This window comes from Copadichromis virginalis, linkage group LG4 (genome assembly GCF_057382275.1).
Source record: "Copadichromis virginalis isolate Kocher_CV1m ecotype Utaka linkage group LG4, C_Virginalis_male_GT1.1, whole genome shotgun sequence".
NCBI classification, from domain to species: Eukaryota; Metazoa; Chordata; class Actinopteri; order Cichliformes; family Cichlidae; genus Copadichromis; species Copadichromis virginalis.
In genome coordinates, this window is record NC_140621.1 from 16,633,686 (window position 1) to 16,652,833 (window position 19,148).

At 41.0% G+C, this 19,148-nt stretch overlaps 2 protein-coding genes across 3 annotated transcripts; both read right to left on the reverse strand.

Annotated features, from left to right (window-relative positions):
• Positions 1-1,235: 1,235 nt before the first annotated feature.
• rabep2 (rabaptin, RAB GTPase binding effector protein 2) lies at positions 1,236-10,987 on the reverse strand. Of its 2 annotated transcripts, XM_085453834.1 has the most exons (12): positions 10,716-10,986; positions 7,249-7,404; positions 6,780-6,862; positions 6,357-6,707; positions 6,091-6,186; positions 4,076-4,174; positions 3,645-3,758; positions 3,128-3,206; positions 3,005-3,016; positions 2,771-2,925; positions 2,487-2,603; positions 1,236-1,730 (listed from the first exon to the last, which is right to left on the reverse strand). In XM_085453834.1, the coding sequence occupies exons 1-12, from the start codon at positions 10,762-10,764 to the stop codon at positions 1,626-1,628; spliced, it is 1,416 nt and encodes a 471-aa protein (XP_085309960.1). In that variant the 5' UTR covers positions 10,765-10,986; the 3' UTR covers positions 1,236-1,625. The 2 variants fall into 2 exon arrangements, with proteins under 2 accessions (XP_085309960.1, XP_085309959.1); XM_085453833.1 differs by having other exon boundaries at positions 3,005-3,206; positions 10,716-10,987.
• A 1,848-nt stretch (positions 10,988-12,835) lies between these two features.
• On the reverse strand, positions 12,836-19,142 carry LOC146711123 (uncharacterized). The gene is made up of 12 exons (XM_085453836.1): positions 18,876-19,142; positions 18,080-18,191; positions 17,102-17,195; positions 16,796-16,850; positions 16,441-16,581; positions 15,871-16,031; positions 14,929-15,027; positions 14,658-14,803; positions 14,148-14,319; positions 13,953-14,065; positions 13,738-13,822; positions 12,836-13,531 (listed from the first exon to the last, which is right to left on the reverse strand). The coding sequence occupies exons 1-12, from the start codon at positions 18,991-18,993 to the stop codon at positions 13,472-13,474; spliced, it is 1,356 nt and encodes a 451-aa protein (XP_085309962.1). The 5' UTR covers positions 18,994-19,142; the 3' UTR covers positions 12,836-13,471.
• Between the last annotated feature and the right edge of the window lie 6 nt (positions 19,143-19,148).

Consider the following 19,148-nt stretch of genomic DNA (forward strand, 5'->3'; position numbering starts at 1 on the left):
GCTGCCGTTCCTACGACCCAGTTCAGAATAAGTAGAATAAGATGGATGGATTTCGGATTTATAATTACAGGACAGTCTGAGCAATGAGCTATCAATGTTTTCTTGTAATTTTGTACTTTTATTTCTAAAAATCTAAGCTCAGAGATCTGTTTGACTACAGCAGCATTTCTTAAAATTGCACTTTACTTAATACGTTGTCGTGACTCAGTGCTATATAAATAAAATAGAATTGAAAAGAATCTTAAGATATCTCAGGGAATAAATGTGTAGTTAAAAGTCTTCACACTGGTCCGGCACACTTGCAGTAAGATCTAAGTGGGCTGTATGTGGCCCGCGATGTAAAAGGTACAGACAGCCAAGCACTCTGGTAGCTTTAGGACATGCCTCGCTTCCCAGTGGCGACATTTATTTTTGGTTGTTATAAAGCACAACAGAAATAATAATGTGGTCAGTGTTTAAAAGACAACAGGGTGGCATCAATCTGGGAAACCTGCTGACTTAACATTTAGGAGCAAAGGGCTTCCGGCACAGCCAGGATGTTCGAGTAACCAAATATCCAGTTCAAGGAAGTGTAATCATTGTCAGGTAATACTCCACAGTTTTAAAATACACAGATGGTTTACATAGTTATCTGATTAAGTGTAAGTGTAGGATAGAGACTGGGCTGTGACTCTGGCTGTGCTGTCATTAATACAATAAAACAAGTCACAGTATTATCTGATCTTTGTTGGAGTATCTGGGATTTTCCTGTAGAGATGAAGGTTTAGCTTCAATTTCAAGAGCAGCAACAACTTCCAAATACATTAAATCACATTTTAAATCCTAACCTACTGCATTGTGTGCAGTTACACTGTGTAACAAGCTGATATGCATCATTCAGTTTCCAGTAAACTTGCTCTGAAGCCAAGGGTTAAGAAACTCAACCACATGATTTAATTATAAACTTAAATGTAAAAGATGTGACAACCTGCCATCAGTTTCTAATGTGCAGTCGCACCAAATAAAATGGTCAAAGTTACACGTTAATATTTCTTTACTGACACTCTCCTAATCATAAAACCCAGAATGTTGAGTCTAAAAGCTAATATGGTTTTAGTGAAAACAGGAATGTTAACGCTGAGCAAATTCATCCTTATAAGTATTAAAAGTCACATCTAAATGCTGCAGATTTAGTGGCGTCAGTTCATTATTGCACCCGATCCACTGCCAAGAGAGGTCCTTATTCACAGAGATGCAAAAATATTGATAAGTTGCATATTAATTACTGATAGTGTTGGACCCCTGAGTGTTTTACTGGAGTCGTGTCAGATATACAAACACAGAATATTTACAAATGTCTTTGTACAGGAATAAATGTGTTACTAGGCATAAGGAAAAAAAGAAAAACCATGAGCGAGTGTGAGAAGACTTTGCTTTGGTCATTAAGCACCACTTTCCTTCATTGACACCAATCCAACCTCCCCGAGACCTAATGTTTCCGTTTAGGAGTATTTCCAGTGTCGCAGCATGAGTGCTAGCAGCATCGTTCCAGCAGTCACTCCATCAGATCTTCTGTGTTTCATGTAGCCATGGTTAGCTTTCTTGGTCACTCTTGGGATGTTTCATCTCTTTGGTTCCAATGCATTTCAAGGGGTATCCACAGGTGGGGAGTTATCTTCACCATGTCCCTCTTCCAGGATTTCCTTGACTTGCTCCAGACTCTCTGCCTGCCGAATTAACTCCAGCTTCACCTTAAAGGGGAGATAAGTAGGCAGATAAAAATCAGCAAGTCGATGATGTGCAGCATCCTGATGTAAACAGTTTTCCTGTTATTCTTAGATAAGACAGATCACCACAGAAACATGGTGTCTAACCAGATAATTCATCAGCCTCCGGTTACACTGTGACGAAGCACTTTTTGACCAGGATGTCCTTCAGTGCGCTTATTAAACAAATATGTAACACTGCTTTCGTGCATCTGTACAATATCTCTAAAACTAGAAACATCTTGTCCCAGAGTGACGCTGAAAAACTAGTTTATGCATTTATTACTTCAAGGCTGGACTACTGTAATTCATTATTATCAGGATGTCCTTTAAAAACATCCTGAAAAGGCTATGACTGATCCAAAACACTGCAGCAAAAGTACTGAAAGGAACTAGAAAGGGAGTCCTTCGCCCAAACTGGCTTCTCTTCATTGGCTCACTGTTAAATCCAGAATTGATTTTAAATCATCTCTACATACAGTTAGGGCTGGATCAGGTGACTCTCAGCATTCTTTTAGTTTTGCTGCAAAATTTCTAGGCTGCTGGGGGCTTCCCATGATGCACTGTGCACAGTGTTTCTTCTTCACTCACCTTTTTCACGCTCCGTTTATACACATCTCTGCATGTAATCATTAGTCATTATTCATCTCTGGTTCTCCGCCACAGTGTGGTTTTTTTGTCCCGTCTCCCTCCCCAACTGATCCTGGCAGATTAAGCTGACCACTGATGGTTGTTTCTTACCTGCAGTGACTGGGAGAGCTCAACGAAGTCTCGCTGCACAGCCTGGCTGGTGTCGACCTGAGAGCGCAGGCTGATCACCTGGCTCCGCAGTTCCAGACACTGCTGGTTCAGAGTTGCCTGACAAACACAGAAATAACAGTTACATGAAATCCCTGTTTGTTTGACTTTAATATTTCTCAACTTAAAAAAAAAAAAAGGAAGCTCCTAATGGTGAATGCTGAAAATGAAAACAAACCACCAAAAGAACAACAAAGCTTATAGATCTAAAAGCAGGCTGCAATTACTTTCTCACTGCTGAGGATCTTGTTGGTGCTTTGCACATGAGAGAGCGCCACCCGGAGGGCTTCCAGTTCAGTGCGGCACGCCAGCAGCTCAGCCTGCAACTGCTCCCTCTGAGCGTGGATCTTCTCTGTCTCGGTCTTCAGACTGGAAAACTGCACTGCACATTAAAAAAAATACGTATAATAAAATACAAATACAAATACCTACTAATCTAAAGCTATAAGCTGGTCACTCACCCTCTAAAACTTCTGATGACATCAGTTTCAAGTAGAAGGAAGCAGATGGAGAATGGAAAAAAAACTTTAAGTACAAGAAAGGCAACACAGCAGATTCAACAGGTAATAAAATAATCCACAGACCGCTCTCCTCTGTCCGTGTGTCCAGCTGCTCCCTCAGGTTGACTATCTCAATGCGAAGGCGCTCTTCACAGTGCGCCCCCTGCAGGTTAGAGTTTTAAAAAATGAAGTCACACTGACGCCATCAAAAAGCAAACATTAAACGTCTTAATGCATACGGGCTAGCACACATACAACCTGACCACCACCTCTGCTAATTATACACATTAAAAAACACAGTTATTATTCTGCCAGAAAATTAAACTTCTCTCTACAATCTTAAAATGCCGGAAGTGAAAGTGAGAGGTCTGAAATATTTCCACTGATCTGCCACAACTACTCTAAATAAGGAAAGCCACTACTTCACAAAGAGGAACTCCAAACAGACAGACAAGCTTCTCGAGAGTGTGTAAAATGCCATAAACGTCCTAAAAATATTTCACTGTCTGTGCTGAATTTCACGTTTAAAAATAAAAACATCATCGAGTTTCAAGTGTTGCTTGCTGCAGCAAACTAAGCAATAAAAACTCAAAGACTGTACATGTAGTGCTGCTGAGAAGGATGAGCCAGTGTCTGGTACATCCTCCTCAACCTCTTCTCCTTTCAGTCTGGAAAGCTCATTGCACATCTTCCTCTGAGAAAGGGACAACTCCGCCTGGACCAAAAGCAAAGCAAACAAACAAATGTAAGTTGGAACCTGCCATCCTAATAACATTCACATCGCTTCATGGATAATGGTACAAACAAGCACTGGAGTCTAGAGTGTGATGGATGATTGAGTCATCGTACACTTGAGTTGTTTATGGAAATGAACGCTGCCAGTTAATTTCTGTTTAGTAAATATGTAGCTGAGTGTGTAATACTGTAAACAAAGGGAAAAAACTCGCCTGGGTCTGTTAAAAGTTGACCAAACCAACCTAACAGCAAATCTACAGCTCACTATATGTTGTTTGAGTGTTTCATGTTACTCACCAGCCGGCTCTGGACTGCATTCTGTGACTGGCTGAAAGATTTCTGCAAATCCTGGAGGAGAGACTCTGAAGCCTGGACCTGAGACTGGAGCGTTGATACCTAAGATCACACATATACATACACTCGTTAATGCACATATAGACAGTGTTGGGTAAGTTACTTTAAAATAGTAACTTAGTTACATTACTAGTTACTTCTCTCAAAAGTAACTCAGTTACTTCAAGTTACTCGTTACTTTCAAAGTAACTAGTTACTAGGGAAAGTAACTTTGGTTTGACTCAGAATTCTCTTGTTAATGTGTTGCTTCCATAACTTTGCCAGTCTTCTAGCTTGCTTACTTGCCACAAGTGCACTGTGCCACCTACCAATAGAAAGGAAAAGATAATGTGCATATTTCCACGAGAGAAATCCCACGCCTGGACCGTCATTGACTGCTGCCATGATTCTAGCCTACGTCACAGTGTCATGTGCGTCTTTTACATCCAACACAAAAACTGCAGTCGTGGTGCTTTCGATTGTACTCAGAACTCGGAAATTCTGCCTTCTGAATAGGAAGATGTAGGCAACACCAGACTGCAGATGAGCTGCATACAGGGCTGGACTGGGACAGAAAATCGTCCCGGGCATTTTGACTAAAGACCGGCCCACCATTATAGGAAAAATCATAAAGCCTTTGAATGAAAACAAACGCTGTTGTGACAGTGATGTACACTGTTTTGATGGTATATATGCATCAATCTATCAATCGTTTGTTGTAAGATTCAGATAATTATTTTTTAAAAGCTAGACATTTTAAATGAGAATAAGAAAGAAAAGTATTTCCTTGTGCCCACCTCTCCCTGTTAATGCCCTACATGTCCCCCTGGCAACACTTTGCTAGACCCGCCCCTGCACAGTTACCAGCTGTCAGCTACCTAAAAAAGGATCCTGGTGTTATTTGTCTCTCAGAAACAGTTCATAACTTCCCTTCAACTCATTCATGTCACCTAAAAGGTAAACCTGTTTCTCCATCACCTGTTCAGCTCTGATGATCCAGTAAGGACATCTCCTGGTTTCATCTTCATGTTTCCCTCTCACCAGATAACCAAACAATATCATGACCAGCAGCTTTTTTGCAGCTGTGGCTCCAGCAAACATCAGCTGATACTAGAAATTAATATTAAATAAATTCTAACAACAGCTGATCAAGCTTAAATGTGCTGCTGTTGTTTAGCGCGACATCCGCTGGTTTCCTCTTTCGGCGCAAAGTGAGCGATAAATAAACAAGAGAGCCGATCAGCTGATCACTGATCAGTTTCATGACTGAAGTAGAAACGGGAGAGGGAGGGGGAGAGAATGAAAGAAGAAGAGGCAGCTGTGCAGCGTAAACACAGAATAACTCCAGCTTTGTGCCTTTTTCATTGTAGCTGAATTAGGGGACAAACTGTTCCTTTTCACCTCAATAAGAAACGCGTAATATTTTCTCTGAATACCAGACGGGACGGTTGGCAACTCTAATAACTTATGAACAAAATAAAGTTCAACATCATTAACTTCATAGCACCACCCAGCTGTATAGAAACTCCGTCATGCTAGCTAGCACGCAGTATGGAAAAAGTCAGCATAACGAAAATAAACTCCACCTAAACTTGGCTCATTTCTGACCCAGATAGACTGCAGGTCATAACTTCTTACCTGAAGTTCAGTTCACACTTGGACCGGCGGCCGCCTCGGGTCTCTTTTCCTTCTGCGTCCCTTTTCCTTCATCCACCTGCTGCCTCCACCACTTGCTAATGTTACTGAATCTGTGGAAGCTCCGCGATAGCCACCACACGAAGTAACGAGTAACGACCCTATCTAAATCCCAGTAACGAGTAACGCGTTCCCGGTCTTGGCATAATAACTAGTTACCGTGCTCGTTACCACAATAATAACGTAGTTACTGTAACGCGTTACTTAATAACGCGTTAGTCCCAACACTGCATATAGATATGTACATACATACAGACACACACAGTCAGAGCGTGTTCCTGTACCTGTTTGTGCGTGTGGTTGCTCTGGGTATCCAGTTCTCTCTCCAGCTCCTCCTTCTCTGCCTGCAGGCGACTCACTTCCCCTCGCAGCTCTGACAACTGACCGAAAAAGCCACAATGCAAAGTCATTAGACCACAGGTGCTGACTGGAAGCTACTTAGACATTAAATCTGCTCACATTGGAGCTGTTACACAGCATTTTAGGGGGCTTTTTGAAGAAGTAGCGCAACAAATATGCAGAATAATTTAAAAAACGGTTAAATCCAAACCTGAGCATTGAGCGCGTCCCAGTCACTGTGTGTGACCAGACGGTGGCCAGCTGGTGGCAGGTAAATGGCTTCAGGCACCAAAGTACCCGTGGAGACCAGCGAGTCAGTGTCGTCCTGAGCGTGGTGTTTTCTGGGCAGCGACGGCGTGTCCAAGGAGAAAGAGGACAACGAGGCTGAGTCACAGTTCCTTAGTGAAAAATATCCTTCTGTTGTAAGTGCAGCACCTTCTCCCTCCGGCACCGCCTCCAGCTCTGGTGGATGGCTGTGCGTCGATGGCGCCGATTCGTCCTCAGTCAGACTGTTGACGACTGACGCGTGTTCGGCATCCACCCTTCCCTTCCTTCCACTGATCTAACAAGTATAAAAATCACATGAAGGGAGCCCAAGACACCTGGAGGAAAAGCAACACGGGCACACACTGACCATGTGGGGTCCACTGGATCTCTTCCACTCTACAGGTTGAGACTGCAGAACAGCTATCCTGGCCTCGTACTGAGCTGCTGTCTCTGAAAACACAAGTGACAACACATAATGATAATCTGCGAGTTCAGCTTTCATCTATTGGGACATTAACACGATTACAAAATCTGTTTTTCATCACACTCAAAAAAAGAAATTCATAAAAATACATCCATTTGCGCTACTTTTGTCCAATATTTCTTAAAGCTATTGGCTCTACCTTGGAGCAAATTACTGAATAAATATTAGTGCCAGAAACTACATTTAAACTTGTTCAAAAATTTATATGGGAAACCCACGATGTCCAGTTTTAGTTTTTTGGAGATTTGATTAAAAAAAGACGAAGGAAAAACTGGGCTTTTGTGCTTATGCAATATTTTGCACCGTGCACACAAAGAAATCCAGGCCAGGCCAACGCACAACAATCACTGACCTCTGAGAGCCTCCTGCAGTGACTGGATCTCTTGATCGCATTGTTTTTGCAGCTCTGCCAGTTCCTCCTGTTTGCTCAGCTCACAGATCGTCGCCACACCCTGCCAGTGTTCGACCTGTGCTCTGCAGTCTGCTAGCTGGGCCTGCAGGCTCGTCTCTGAAAATGACAGGACATCACATTTTTGTGCTTTTCCTTTATTAAGTTAGAGCTAAACAAATTTATTAGATCACCAGCCAATGAAAGGTCTGTGCAACAGCTGCCCTAAAACAGTTTATGTTTCTGTAACGGTTAGTCCAATGAAATGGATTATATGTTTGAGCTTTTAACTGAAAGTATAATTATTGTTGTTATCAATCATAATTTCAAGCTTACCGTTTCACAAAAATTTAAAAACAATTATTTTTTATCAACATGTCAAATTACAGTTATATACTTTCGCTTTTCTGAACAGAAGAAAATCTGTTTTAGCAGTTGGATGTCAGGGCTCAAATCTCAAATTTGGAGATACACCTTTACGCAAAGATTTGAGATAAGTTAGAAATTTTGATTTTTCTGAATCAAAACCTGAGGTTAAAAAAAAAAATAATGAAATGAAATGAATATTTCTCTTTCAGCTAGCAAATAATAAACTTAACTCAGTCATTTTTTTATTATCCTGAAAAATAAGCAGAATTTACAGGATGTGCAAAAGTTTAGACACCAGCTTTTTAACATAATATCAGATAATCATGAGCTCATTAACCTTCAGCTGAGTCACCACAGATTAAAATAAGTCAAGTAGCGTCATTAGGAACTGATAAAGTGTGCTCTAACCTTTGTGTTAACACTCAACAAACATGGGCTACTAGGTGCATGAGGATACACACACAAAACAAACAGTCATACAATATAAACATCCCTGTACCTAACCCTTCAAGTTTGCTTGTGTAGACAAATGTGACCACATTTCCGTATCTATAGTGACTAAAATGCTTTCCCCCTCCTAGTTTGAGTATTCTGTTCAGCTTTATTAACTACAATAACCTTGTTAGGAAACGGCTGATGGACTATTCATTTAAACTACATGTTTCATAATGTCTTGATTCATGCTCAGTTGATTTAGGTCAAAAGCTCAAATAGGATTGCTTGTTGTAAACAAATCAGGTTGTAAACAAATCAAAAACTGAGTGTGCTCATGCACTATTTGTTTGGTCTGCTGTTTATCTTTTAATTTCATAATTTAATTATGAATTTATTCAATTATTTTTGTTTCTCTGGTTTTTCTGGAATCTAGTCCTAAAAGCATGGGCATTTAGAAAATGCTATATGAACGCAGGTGTAATAAGCTAAAGCTCGAGCACACAAAAATCAATCATTTGATCGATAAGCTCTAGCGCTGTCACCGTTAACGCGTTAATGCCAACAGCCCTAATAAGTTCTATTCTTTGTTTTCACTTAGTTATTTTATGGACATTTTTTTGGCTGTTGTAAATTTTAAAAAACTGTAAATGATGATCGATCTCATGCAGACAACTATTATTAATTAGGAAAAGCTTCGACGGGACTATAATGACTTCCAGGAAAGTTTCGCTGACACAGGGGTGGGTTATGTTGTACTGCTGCTACACAGAGCTGAAAAACATGGTCTGGAAGAGGAAAGGAAGCCTTATCTATGACGCGGTCACAAAAGCCAATGTCCGAAGTATGCAAAAAATCTCCATAAGCTGGAGTAATTTGGACACAGCTGCTCCGGACCTATTGGGTTAAACCTTATCTCTTTGGTCAAATGTCTGAAGAAACAAACAAAAAAAAAAAAGCAGAAGCATTTTATGAAAAGGGTATTTTGACAACTGTTCAGCATAGGGTGGAAGTACACAGGAAACACTGCACAGATTTGGAATTCGAATCATTCAGTCCATCAGGGAACTGAAAGTGAAAACCAACTGGCCACAGTAACTAGTCAGCAGAGATATCTGACTTACACATTATTGGAAATCTATAGTTTGAGCCTAAAAATATCTCAGAACTTGAAATTGTCTGAAAATTACAGGACTTGGCTCCTTCTGTAACCTGTAAAATCTGTGAAATCAAAGTGGTTGTACTCAGTAAAAGACCTAAACTCCAGTACTAAACACCAGTATATTTAAGTTCATGAAATATTTGCATTAACATCTGAAGGAAGACACATGTTTAAAGTGTCTTGCTGCAGGCTTTTTACATAAAATCAACAACAAAACATCTGATTTGACCAAGGGGCTGGCTTGGACCACATCACTGATTAGTTTAGCTTTCAGTCTAACCATTTATTCTTTTATTTGTATTAAATTGCTTTCTACAACTTGCTCACTTTCACACACAGGAACTCAAACCTAAAAAGTATTTATTTAATAACTTTAAAAAAAAATGAGCAGCATTTCTCTACAATCTCTAAGACAGCTTCAGTTTACAGTATATTTTTTATTTGAAAGGAGGGAGGATGAAAAAAATATACCTCAACACATTCCTCCCCTCTACATTAGCTTCCTTTATAAATTAAAAGTATCACTCCTGGCCCTGTACTTACTTGGTATTGGGATCGATACCGAAATTTGCAGTAACTTACAGCACCATTGGAAAAGGGACGAGTGAAACTTTATACTTTGCTACTTTTAGACAATCTCATACAGGTTACAGTTATTTGTAGGACACCTGTGCTGCTAGAGAAATTTACAGCAAGCACTTGTTGCACTGACCTTTACTACTTACCCTACACCTACAAGGTGATTTGTAAACTTACTCAAATGCTGCATTCAAGGACACCAGGAGATGGGTGTACATTCATGTGAACTTCATTCCGCACGACGCCCTTTCCAAGGGCACGCACGCTGTTCATCACCACATCTATGTGACTTTGTAATGCAAAACAGCCTGTGCACTGCTGCCTCCTTCTATTTATTAAATCACCTGAAAGGTAAACTCATGCTTTAATGCAAGTAATAATATTTCAGTGACATTGTGTGCACTGGATAATACGACTACTTTAACAAAATGCCAGCTAATGAAGGCTTCTTTTACTTTCAGTTACATTTTCAGTGCTATAATCATTGTTATATTTACCATTTGTCATAAATTACCTAGTGGTTTTAGCCCTAATGCTGCAATAACACCAATGTGTATGATTGAAGTGGCAACTAAACAACATTAAAACCCACTTTCCCTCTTTTTTCGAGGAGAAAAGTAAACGTTAATACAGAGCTAGCCAGCGGTTAGCATCGTCCGTTCATTTCTATGGGCAGTAATGCTAACAGGCCGTCTCCCGGCTACGTTCCCCAGCGCCCCTTCAACAACAGCAGGTTCCGGCTGAAGACAAGCAACAAGTTAAAATGAATACTTAACTACGTTTAAAGCGGAAAAGCGGCCAGTGTCGCCTCGTAGCTTACCCTGATGGTGAATGTGGTGATAGTAGCTAGCTGTGAAGCAAATTAAAGTTTTGTTTGTTTTTTAATTACCTGTGTCTTCATTCTTGGAGCTCATCTTCTCGTCTGGCAGCTCCATCATCAGAAGAGGAAGGGATGTCAGGGGAGGGGGGAAGAAAAGCTAATCAAAACAGTGGTAAATTCGTCTTGATCATTTTTGTGCAAGCAGCAGGACTTGAGTGTGGAAATGATAAGCACAGCGTCAACTTCAGGAAACAACTTTCCCCGGTCTAAGCCTGCGGAAAACACGTCAACCTCCTTCCTGTGCATAGATGCCTGTCCCTGTTTGCCTCCAGTGTTTAGTCTGTTAGTTCGGATGGTTTTTTTAAATGCGCATTAATATCAAGATGTCGTGGTGCTCAGGTTTGAGTTTTATTACTGCTGCTTCCTCCCTGGAGATTTTACTGTACATCCTGATATGCCCGGGCTTATGACCCTGGAGATCAGTGAACCATAGCTTGATCCACATTTCAGTCCATATGCAAGAATATCATCAAACACAGATTACTTATTATATTAATTAAGATTATTATCTCTTTATTGTCTTAACAAACTGACTTAGACAACTTTATTTGGAGGTGATTAAATGCTCCTTTTAATCTCACAAAAATGTATTTTTTTAGCTGCAAAAGCCACCGTGGGAGTATCTGATTCATTTTATGTAGAAATAGGAAAAAATACAAAGTAAGTGTGACTGTAAACATGAATCAGAGTTTATACAAAATAAGTATACCCTCTGCTGGAGGGATACTGGTAATGTTAGTTAACCAAAGTCAAACCAAAAAACCAGGTGTGCTTACAGAAAAGACTCAAATGAGTGAAATGAAAATAAACAGGTGATTGCTGATCTTTGTAGGCGAATTAAAAAAAAATCGAATACGTTTGGTTTACACCTGTATTGGTAAATACACTGTAGTCCTGCTCCATAACCAAATACGCCACAGCTTCGATGAAATACTCTGTCAGTTTTACACAAATCCATCAGGACTCAAACCTTCTAGAAAAGTTCAACTTTCAACTCGTTAGTCCACAGAATATTTTCCCAGAAGTCTTTGGGTCTTTCCAGACTGACAGATATCAACGATTTTCTTCCTCAGCTGTTTTATTTTCTGATTGATCTGATTTTAATGATCTGAAACCTTTAAATGTCACAAATATGAAGAAAAAAATCAGAAAGGGGAGCAAATACTTTTTTAACGTGGTGTAGCGATGAAGCTGTGAGGAGCAGAGATACTGTAGTGATGGTGGATGATTTTTAATACGTGGGGTCAACCATCCAAAGCAGCTGACAGTACAGGAGAGAAGTGAAGAAGTGCAGGCAGGGTGGAGTGGGTGGAGATGTGTCAGGGTGATTTTTGACAGAAGGAAAGAAGCAATATGCAGGGGGTTGGCGTAACTGAGGAGGAAGATACTAGGGGTAGGATGAGGAGGCAGGCCTAAAGGGAACAACCGAAGGAATAAGACTACGACCCAAAATGGTAACACTAGACTTCTTTTGAAAGGCTTACAATGTACTTATTGACATACATTATGTCAGGAAGCAACAGAAACATATTCACCGTTAGATCATGAGGCATTCATACGATTGCAAGAAACTATTTTACACTGACGAAGTGGCATTCACAGGTCAAACCAATAGTTAACCTTTTAAAAAGAGGAAATTACATTTTCTGAGCAAAACTTTGCACTCTGGTCTCCTAGCACCTGTTTCCTTTGGGTACCAAAAGCATAACTGAACAGGAAATATCCCGTGGTAGTTTCCTGTTTTTGCTTTTATTAAAAAACAAAAAAAAAAAAAAAAAACAACAAATACTAGAAAAACAAGCTGGAAACCACTTAAAATGCTGATACCACACAAGTCTATGGTGTATTTATCTGGAATCCTGATGTGGTTTTGTTGCGATGATGTTTTATAACTGGCACTGTTGTTCACAGGTTCTTACAAAAACAAAACATTCAAAACCGAGACACGACATCATATCCTGACTTCCATTCAATAGAAACTGGGACTGTAAACAGAGATCATCTGTGTCCAAACTTCAAGTTCACAAGGAAAAAAGCTTTAAAACACTAACATGTCACAATATTACATAAAATCCTTAAACCTTACGCTTAAGAAGAAAAGTAAAGTAAAAAAAAGTATAATCCATTAATGTATTGAACATTGCTTTTTTATTTATTCAAGTTTAAAACATGTTCACAATGTAGAAAGAAAATACAAAAGGTTTGATTGGTCACAGGTAACACTTCTTACTGCAGCATCAAGATGCGTGCAGACATCTGGATATTCTACATATGAGCCAACCTACACAACCTGCAGACATTCATGATGGGAAATGGATTCATTAACGAGTCACAAGCACTGTAAAAAACTCTGGTAAAGGTCCTCAGAAACAGTAGCTCATAGAAAGTGACTCACACAAAACAGCGCTTTAGGTCTCATACAGAAATATTATAAATAGTTTGGAAATGTTTAAATATCTTAAAGTGGTATAAGCCTGAAATCATTTCAGAGAAGAGGCACCGATATGTGTATATAAAATGTTTACAAAGAAGTCATCAGTAACAAAAGCTCATTTCATCTGCAGGTAGTGTGTGGTTTAACAGCTTTTTTTAATATAACAGAGATAACATCATCTAAATGGGTAAAGTGGCTTTACAGTTCACAGCACCAGAACTTGGATGGTTCACCACCAAGAGGTCTGCAGAGCACGGCGGCTGGTGTGGAATCTTGGAAAAGTGATCGTCTAGTCCTTTGTGACAGTGGGGATATCTGCATGCATGCGTCTCTACAAGCCCATGTCGTGATCGCTGACGCTCTGGCGTAGGTAGTCTTCATACAGCTTTTTCTACAGGAAGAGAATCAACCATTAAAATCCCAAAATAATCCACTTCATGCCAGCAGAAGCAGTCACACTCATACAGGGATGCAAAGATCCAACTTTTTTCAGTTCTGGCACCCGTACAGATTTCTTTGCTTAGGCTTAGTGTGGTTGGAGCGGTCAGCAAACTGATATCTGATCAGTGCATCCCTATCCGCACACATACACACTACCTTTTTGGTCTTGACCACCTCCTGCACGTACTCCAGCTTCTCCTGCAGCTGCCTTTTCTGTTTGGTCGATAGAGTGGGTTGAGTTCTGCAAAGAATCAAAGGGAGAAGTGTGATGAGGTTCGCAGTGAACAAATAACATGAGGACATGCAAGTGCCTCGGGTACTGATGGATGAAAAAGTCTAAAAGGCTGTGATGACACTGCGAAACTTCCTACCTGAAGATGAAGCGTGCAATAATGAGCAGGAGGAAGGACAGAAGCACCAGCCCAGCGCAGCCATAAAGCCGCTGCTCCACAGACAGGGAGTCAAATACTTTCACCGCGGGCGTCTGCACGACACAAGAGCAGCCTTATGTGAAGACCATATGCAACAGTTTCAACTATGAATGACGAGCGTGCTTGGCCACTGACCAGGTAGAGGGAGAGCGCCTCTGTACCCTCTCGGCCCAGAGCCGCCTCCAGCAGGTCCTGGGACAGAGCGCCCAGCAGCAGAAACGCCATCAGAGCCAGAGGGACGCTGAATCCCAGCAGAGTCAGGAAGCAGCTCTTGCAGCGTGCGCGTCGGTTCTCAACAGTGGTCTGCCTGCGTGAACAGATGGTCAGGTTATTCTCCGAAGGCAATTCCAAACAAAAATATGACTCACACGTTCCTCTGAGCACTCCTACTGAAGGATTCCCGTCAATCTTTATGGTTACACTTTAATTCAAGGTCAATGTATGGCTATTAAAAGGCGTGAACGCACAAACTCTTAAATTGATGTTAAAATTATTGGCCAAAAGAGCACCGTGTGCAAGAAAAACAGTGTCAGGAACCTCCTGCTGTGGCAATACCTTGTGAATAAGGGAGCAGGTGAAAGTAGCCTTTCAGAGGAGGTGGTCAGTGCAGTGTGAATTACAAAGTGAGTGTCTCCTCTGTGTTACCTGTCGTTACTGAGCTTGTCTGCGATAGCCTCAACAATGAGCTCACAGTCCCTCTCCAGAGAGTTGAGCGTGTTTTGGACCGTCTGGTTGATAGTTTTCTCGATGGTGCGACAAACCTCCTCAATCTGGTTGACGCAGCGGCTTGGCTGACAGCAGGAAGACAAACAGGAGGATTGTTTTTCTTCTAAACAGTAGTCTAACAACTGGTGAATTGTGTGTGTGTAGAAAGAGTAAGGAAGGCAGAAAGATGAGATGAAAGAATCACTTTTACCTTATTTGGATTAGGAATGTAGATGGTGGGCATGTCAAACCCACACTTGTTGAGTCCGGGCCGCTTGCAGAGCTCCTGGACAATCTGCATCATCACCCTCTGAGAGAGCAGTAACAAAAGACACAGGAGTCAGGAGGAGACAGAACAAAGATGCAATTTTTCTGCTACTGATAGGGAGATTATCGACTGTATGTGGTGCTTTTCTGTTATTTAGTCATGCAAACAAAGTTAGAAATGCACCATTCACTTACTCATGAATACTGTGACTGCACAATGTCGTGTTTAAACAAGTATTATCTTACTGCAAATTAGGAAATCCCTTTAGTTTATGGACAGATCGAAATGAAATTAGAAATGACAAATATACTCATCAAGTCTGAAATCTGTGCTCTATTAGCTACAATTTCATCAGCGTAAAACAGACTTTGCAGCATATGAGGATCAACCACAAAAACATTTATCAGTTTCCTTTTCTGTGGATGGATGAATGTATTGATGGATATTAACAAACTTTGGTAAGATACGGCTCAACAGGCTGCGTATATACAACAGTTCCCTTTGGCAGGGAATCTGTGTCGCACTCACAGAAATCCCTTGGTGAAAGAAAATGTGGCACTTCAGACAGTTTTAAACCAGGCTCCAGAACAGGGAGCCACCTTTGTGACACAGAAAATAACCTGAAAGTAATCAGAGGGGTGTTCTTCAATGCAAGATTAATGAGCAAAAGCATCACTCAATCATTTTTCCATACCCAGTGCAGGTTTTGGGGGTTTTTTGTTGTTGTTTTTTTTATTCACTAGACTGGCAAAACACACCGGGTCAGCATACTTAGAAACTGCACTGCAGAGTGTGGGAAGGAATTATCTAATACAAAGAGAATGATGTAACTTTGTTTGTTCAAAGCGTTGACTCTCCTACAGAAGCTGCTGCTAGTATACGTACCTGTCTGTCCGACTCTCCTCCGGCCTCGTCAGCCTTGCTCAGGTAAAACCGCAGCCGGTCTCCATGCTTTTCATTCAGGCTCTCCACAATGTTGAGGGTGCGCTTGCACAGAGCCTGACCCATGGGGTCAAAGAAGACCAGAATTAGGTCACAAAGATCACCTGAGAGCGACAGTGAAAAGGGGCATTATTTACTACTGAGGAAACCCTGTGGATTTATTCTCATCGCATTATAAACTGGGTCGTAATCCCAACAAGTGTGGAATTTCTTTCTATTTCCCTGTTATTTAGTCAAACTAAGAACTTAAACTGCTTAAAGATGTGTCGAAGCACGCAAAGCTGACTCACAAAGCTCACTAGGGTAAATTAAAAGTACTAATGAAGAGATAAAAACTTGACTGATCATTCATTATAATGGAGAGGCCCACAAGCATCTAAATGACTCCAAATTGAGTGTGCTTTTAGTTTTGTTTGTTTCAGGTATCTTTGGTTTCACAGAGCTACCGCTCTCCTTCTGCATTACCAAAAGAAGATTGCTTAAAACTACCACAAGACAACAGCAGAAACCCACCCAGCCACAGGATGACCTCGTCCACGTCAAACGGATACTTCATATCGCCGTCCACCAAGCCTGGCGAATCAACAAACGTCACCAAGCTGAACCGTTTCTGTCGAGACGTGCAGATCTCTGTGCTCAAGTACTCTGAGACACCTGGGGAAGAATTCAGAAACACAGTTACAGTGAGTGCCTAGCATTAATAAGAACTACTACTCTAAAAGGTTTTCTCTTCCTATTCAACTGGGCGCTTTAATCATTTTTTGTTTGTTTGTTGGTACATACAAATCATTTTAAATGAATTCCAATAAAACGGCAAACTGCCAAAACACTGTCCATAGCAAATCTCTGGGCATATTAAATCTCTCACCTTTAAACTCCTGCAGAGGTTTGAAGTGTGGATACAGATGAAGGGTGGCGTTTCCCTAAAATAAATAAATAAATAAAGCAGAAGTAGATCTGTCACAGATAGTTTGCAAAAAAGGACATCAGGTACTCCAAGAACATTGAAACCACAAAAGACGAACTCATTTTAGTCCACAGTAATAAATCACTGTTACGAGGAGCAGACAGCTGACATTTTAAAGATGAAATGGCTCACGGTGGGAATGAGACGTGCCTTTTGAAAACACCCATAGCCCTGTCTCAAAAACAGAAAATGGACTGCAGCACTTACTGTGAGAGACTCTCTCTTGCGTCCACTTGTAACAAAGCTAAAGCCTTGGGTCTCAATTGCTACTCCAGTGCGCTGGATGTGCTCTTCCACGTACCTGAACAATAAGAACAGAAAGATCTTGATTATTGCTAATCTGAATAGTGTATAAAAACCAGAATGATGGGCGCAACTGAATGCTAAAGACACTGATAAAGATGGACAGGATAATTTAGTCAACGCAGATTCAGACGTGAGTCAAATGAAGATCCGAGAACATTTAGAAGTAATTGTAACTCTTTAAATACTGGTAATTTCAGAGGATACACACATGCGCTTTATTCAGTCTGACTGCTGTGCAACTGGGCAACAAATTAAAGGAAAGCCAACAGGCACCTTGGTCAGGTTTTAGTCTGATGAGGGCCTCCAGTGCCTGTTCCTTGGCACTGAGTTTACTCTGAGTTGTGCACCGATACATGGGCACATGGTTATCATGAAGCACAACATCCCCATCAGGAAAGAAATAGGATGAACACCAGGTTCCCTCTAACAGCTGATTAAAACTTCTGCAATCCATTGCTGTCATTACAATTGGTAATGATTGCAATGCTTTATATTAGGTTATGCGGTTGTGTCCCGGTGTTTTATATGCAGTGGATGCCACAACAGAAACACCTGAGACTTTGTCCCTCCTGAGTCCTACTTCCAATTTTCAGTTTTAAACATATTTGCCCGTCAAGTTCCTCCATTTTTTCACATTCCCTAATATCTATTTTAATGGTTGGGACAATCTCCTTCCAGGAAATTGCTAACATCTATGAGTCCTGAAGGTGTAGGGTTGCGGAAGGATTTTGCGGTTACGCGTACCTACGGCATAGATTTAACACAGAAGTCTCCTCATCCCAGACACCAGATTTCCATTACTTTGTCAGTTGGATAAGTGGTTAATAATCTGCCACCTATTTGCACTTGTGCAAATATTTATCCATAGTATATATTTACCAGTTGATGAAGGAGCTTTTCCCAGCAGAGTGGTTCCCCATCAGCAGCACTGTGATCTTTTTTCTGGGCGGCAGCAACTTCACACCAACCGATTCGGCCACTGTGATCAACCCTGAATATAACAGAGAGTAGGACACAGATGGTTTATTAGCTTCTGTAGGAAAGGAGAAAAATCATGGTGCTGTGTTGGGATGAGCAGATCTAAATGATAAGTGACATTTGGCATGTAAAGGACAATATCAAAGTTCTCAACTACTCAAAGGAAGCCATTTCGCTAGGTGATAGTCTTCTTTCTCTCATCATTCCCATTTTTTCACTTGGCATTTTGTCTCGTCATTATCTTTGAGATATATCAGCGAGATGTATGAGTCAACTGGCAGATCTGGTGCTGAAATGTTGCACACGTTCTCAATATACAGGATAATCCTGTGCTGCCAATACTGGAGATAGATCCAGATCCAGAAGTGTGCCTTGTAAACCTATATTAGAAGTTACATTACAACTATGCAACTGACTTATTAATAACAAACAGAGTGTCACATCAGTGGGTGACTGATTTAACCAGCATTAATGTTGACAGTCGCATCGTCAGCAAATATAAAATCCTCACTAGCTAACTCAGCTAACGGTTAGCTCCCCGTGCTTTGGGAAAGGCTAACGTTATGTACAAAGTTAGCTAGCTACCCCGCGGTGCAGCAAAGAGTTTGTTTTATCAACTTTAATATCAAACAGGTGAAAGGTGCAGGCGTCAGGTGAGATGTTGTCAGTTCCACGAGTTGTACGTCAGCCAACTCACCGCTGTCAGGATCCGTGTACAGTTCATGACAATCCCGCAAGATGCGCTCATCGCAGGACACACCGCCGGTTATCGAGTCTGAGTTTGCAGCACTTCGGCTCTTGATTTTCCCGGACATCGTTACACTCAGTGATGAATTAAAAGATTCACACAAACTTCAGCAAGCATATGAATTCCACCTCAATGAGCTAGCTACAAACAAAGCCTGTCTGCCTCGTTTGAATCGCCCCGGTCTGTGCCTTGGCCACGTCGTCAGCTTGGGCGGCTTTTGTT

What these genes read in the sequence shown, in the direction of transcription:
- rabep2 (XM_085453833.1), bottom strand. Translation starts at nt 10,764, where the DNA reads ATGATGGAGCTGCCAGACGAGAAGATGAGCTCCAAGAATGAAGACACA. An exon ending in GGGACGCGCTCAATGCTCAG is followed by an intron (nt 6,187 to 6,356) that starts GTTTGGATTTAA and finishes TTTTTCGGTCAG; the next exon opens with TTGTCAGAGCTGCGAGGGGA. An exon ending in ATGCAGTCCAGAGCCGGCTG is followed by an intron (nt 3,759 to 4,075) that starts GTGAGTAACATG and finishes CTTTTGGTCCAG; the next exon opens with GCGGAGTTGTCCCTTTCTCA.
- LOC146711123 (XM_085453836.1), bottom strand. Translation starts at nt 18,993, where the DNA reads ATGTCCGGGAAAATCAAGAGCCGAAGTGCTGCAAACTCAGACTCGATA. An exon ending in GCAAGAGAGAGTCTCTCACA is followed by an intron (nt 16,851 to 17,101) that starts GTAAGTGCTGCA and finishes TATTTATTTTAG; the next exon opens with GGAAACGCCACCCTTCATCT. An exon ending in ATTGCACGCTTCATCTTCAG is followed by an intron (nt 13,823 to 13,952) that starts GTAGGAAGTTTC and finishes GATTCTTTGCAG; the next exon opens with AACTCAACCCACTCTATCGA.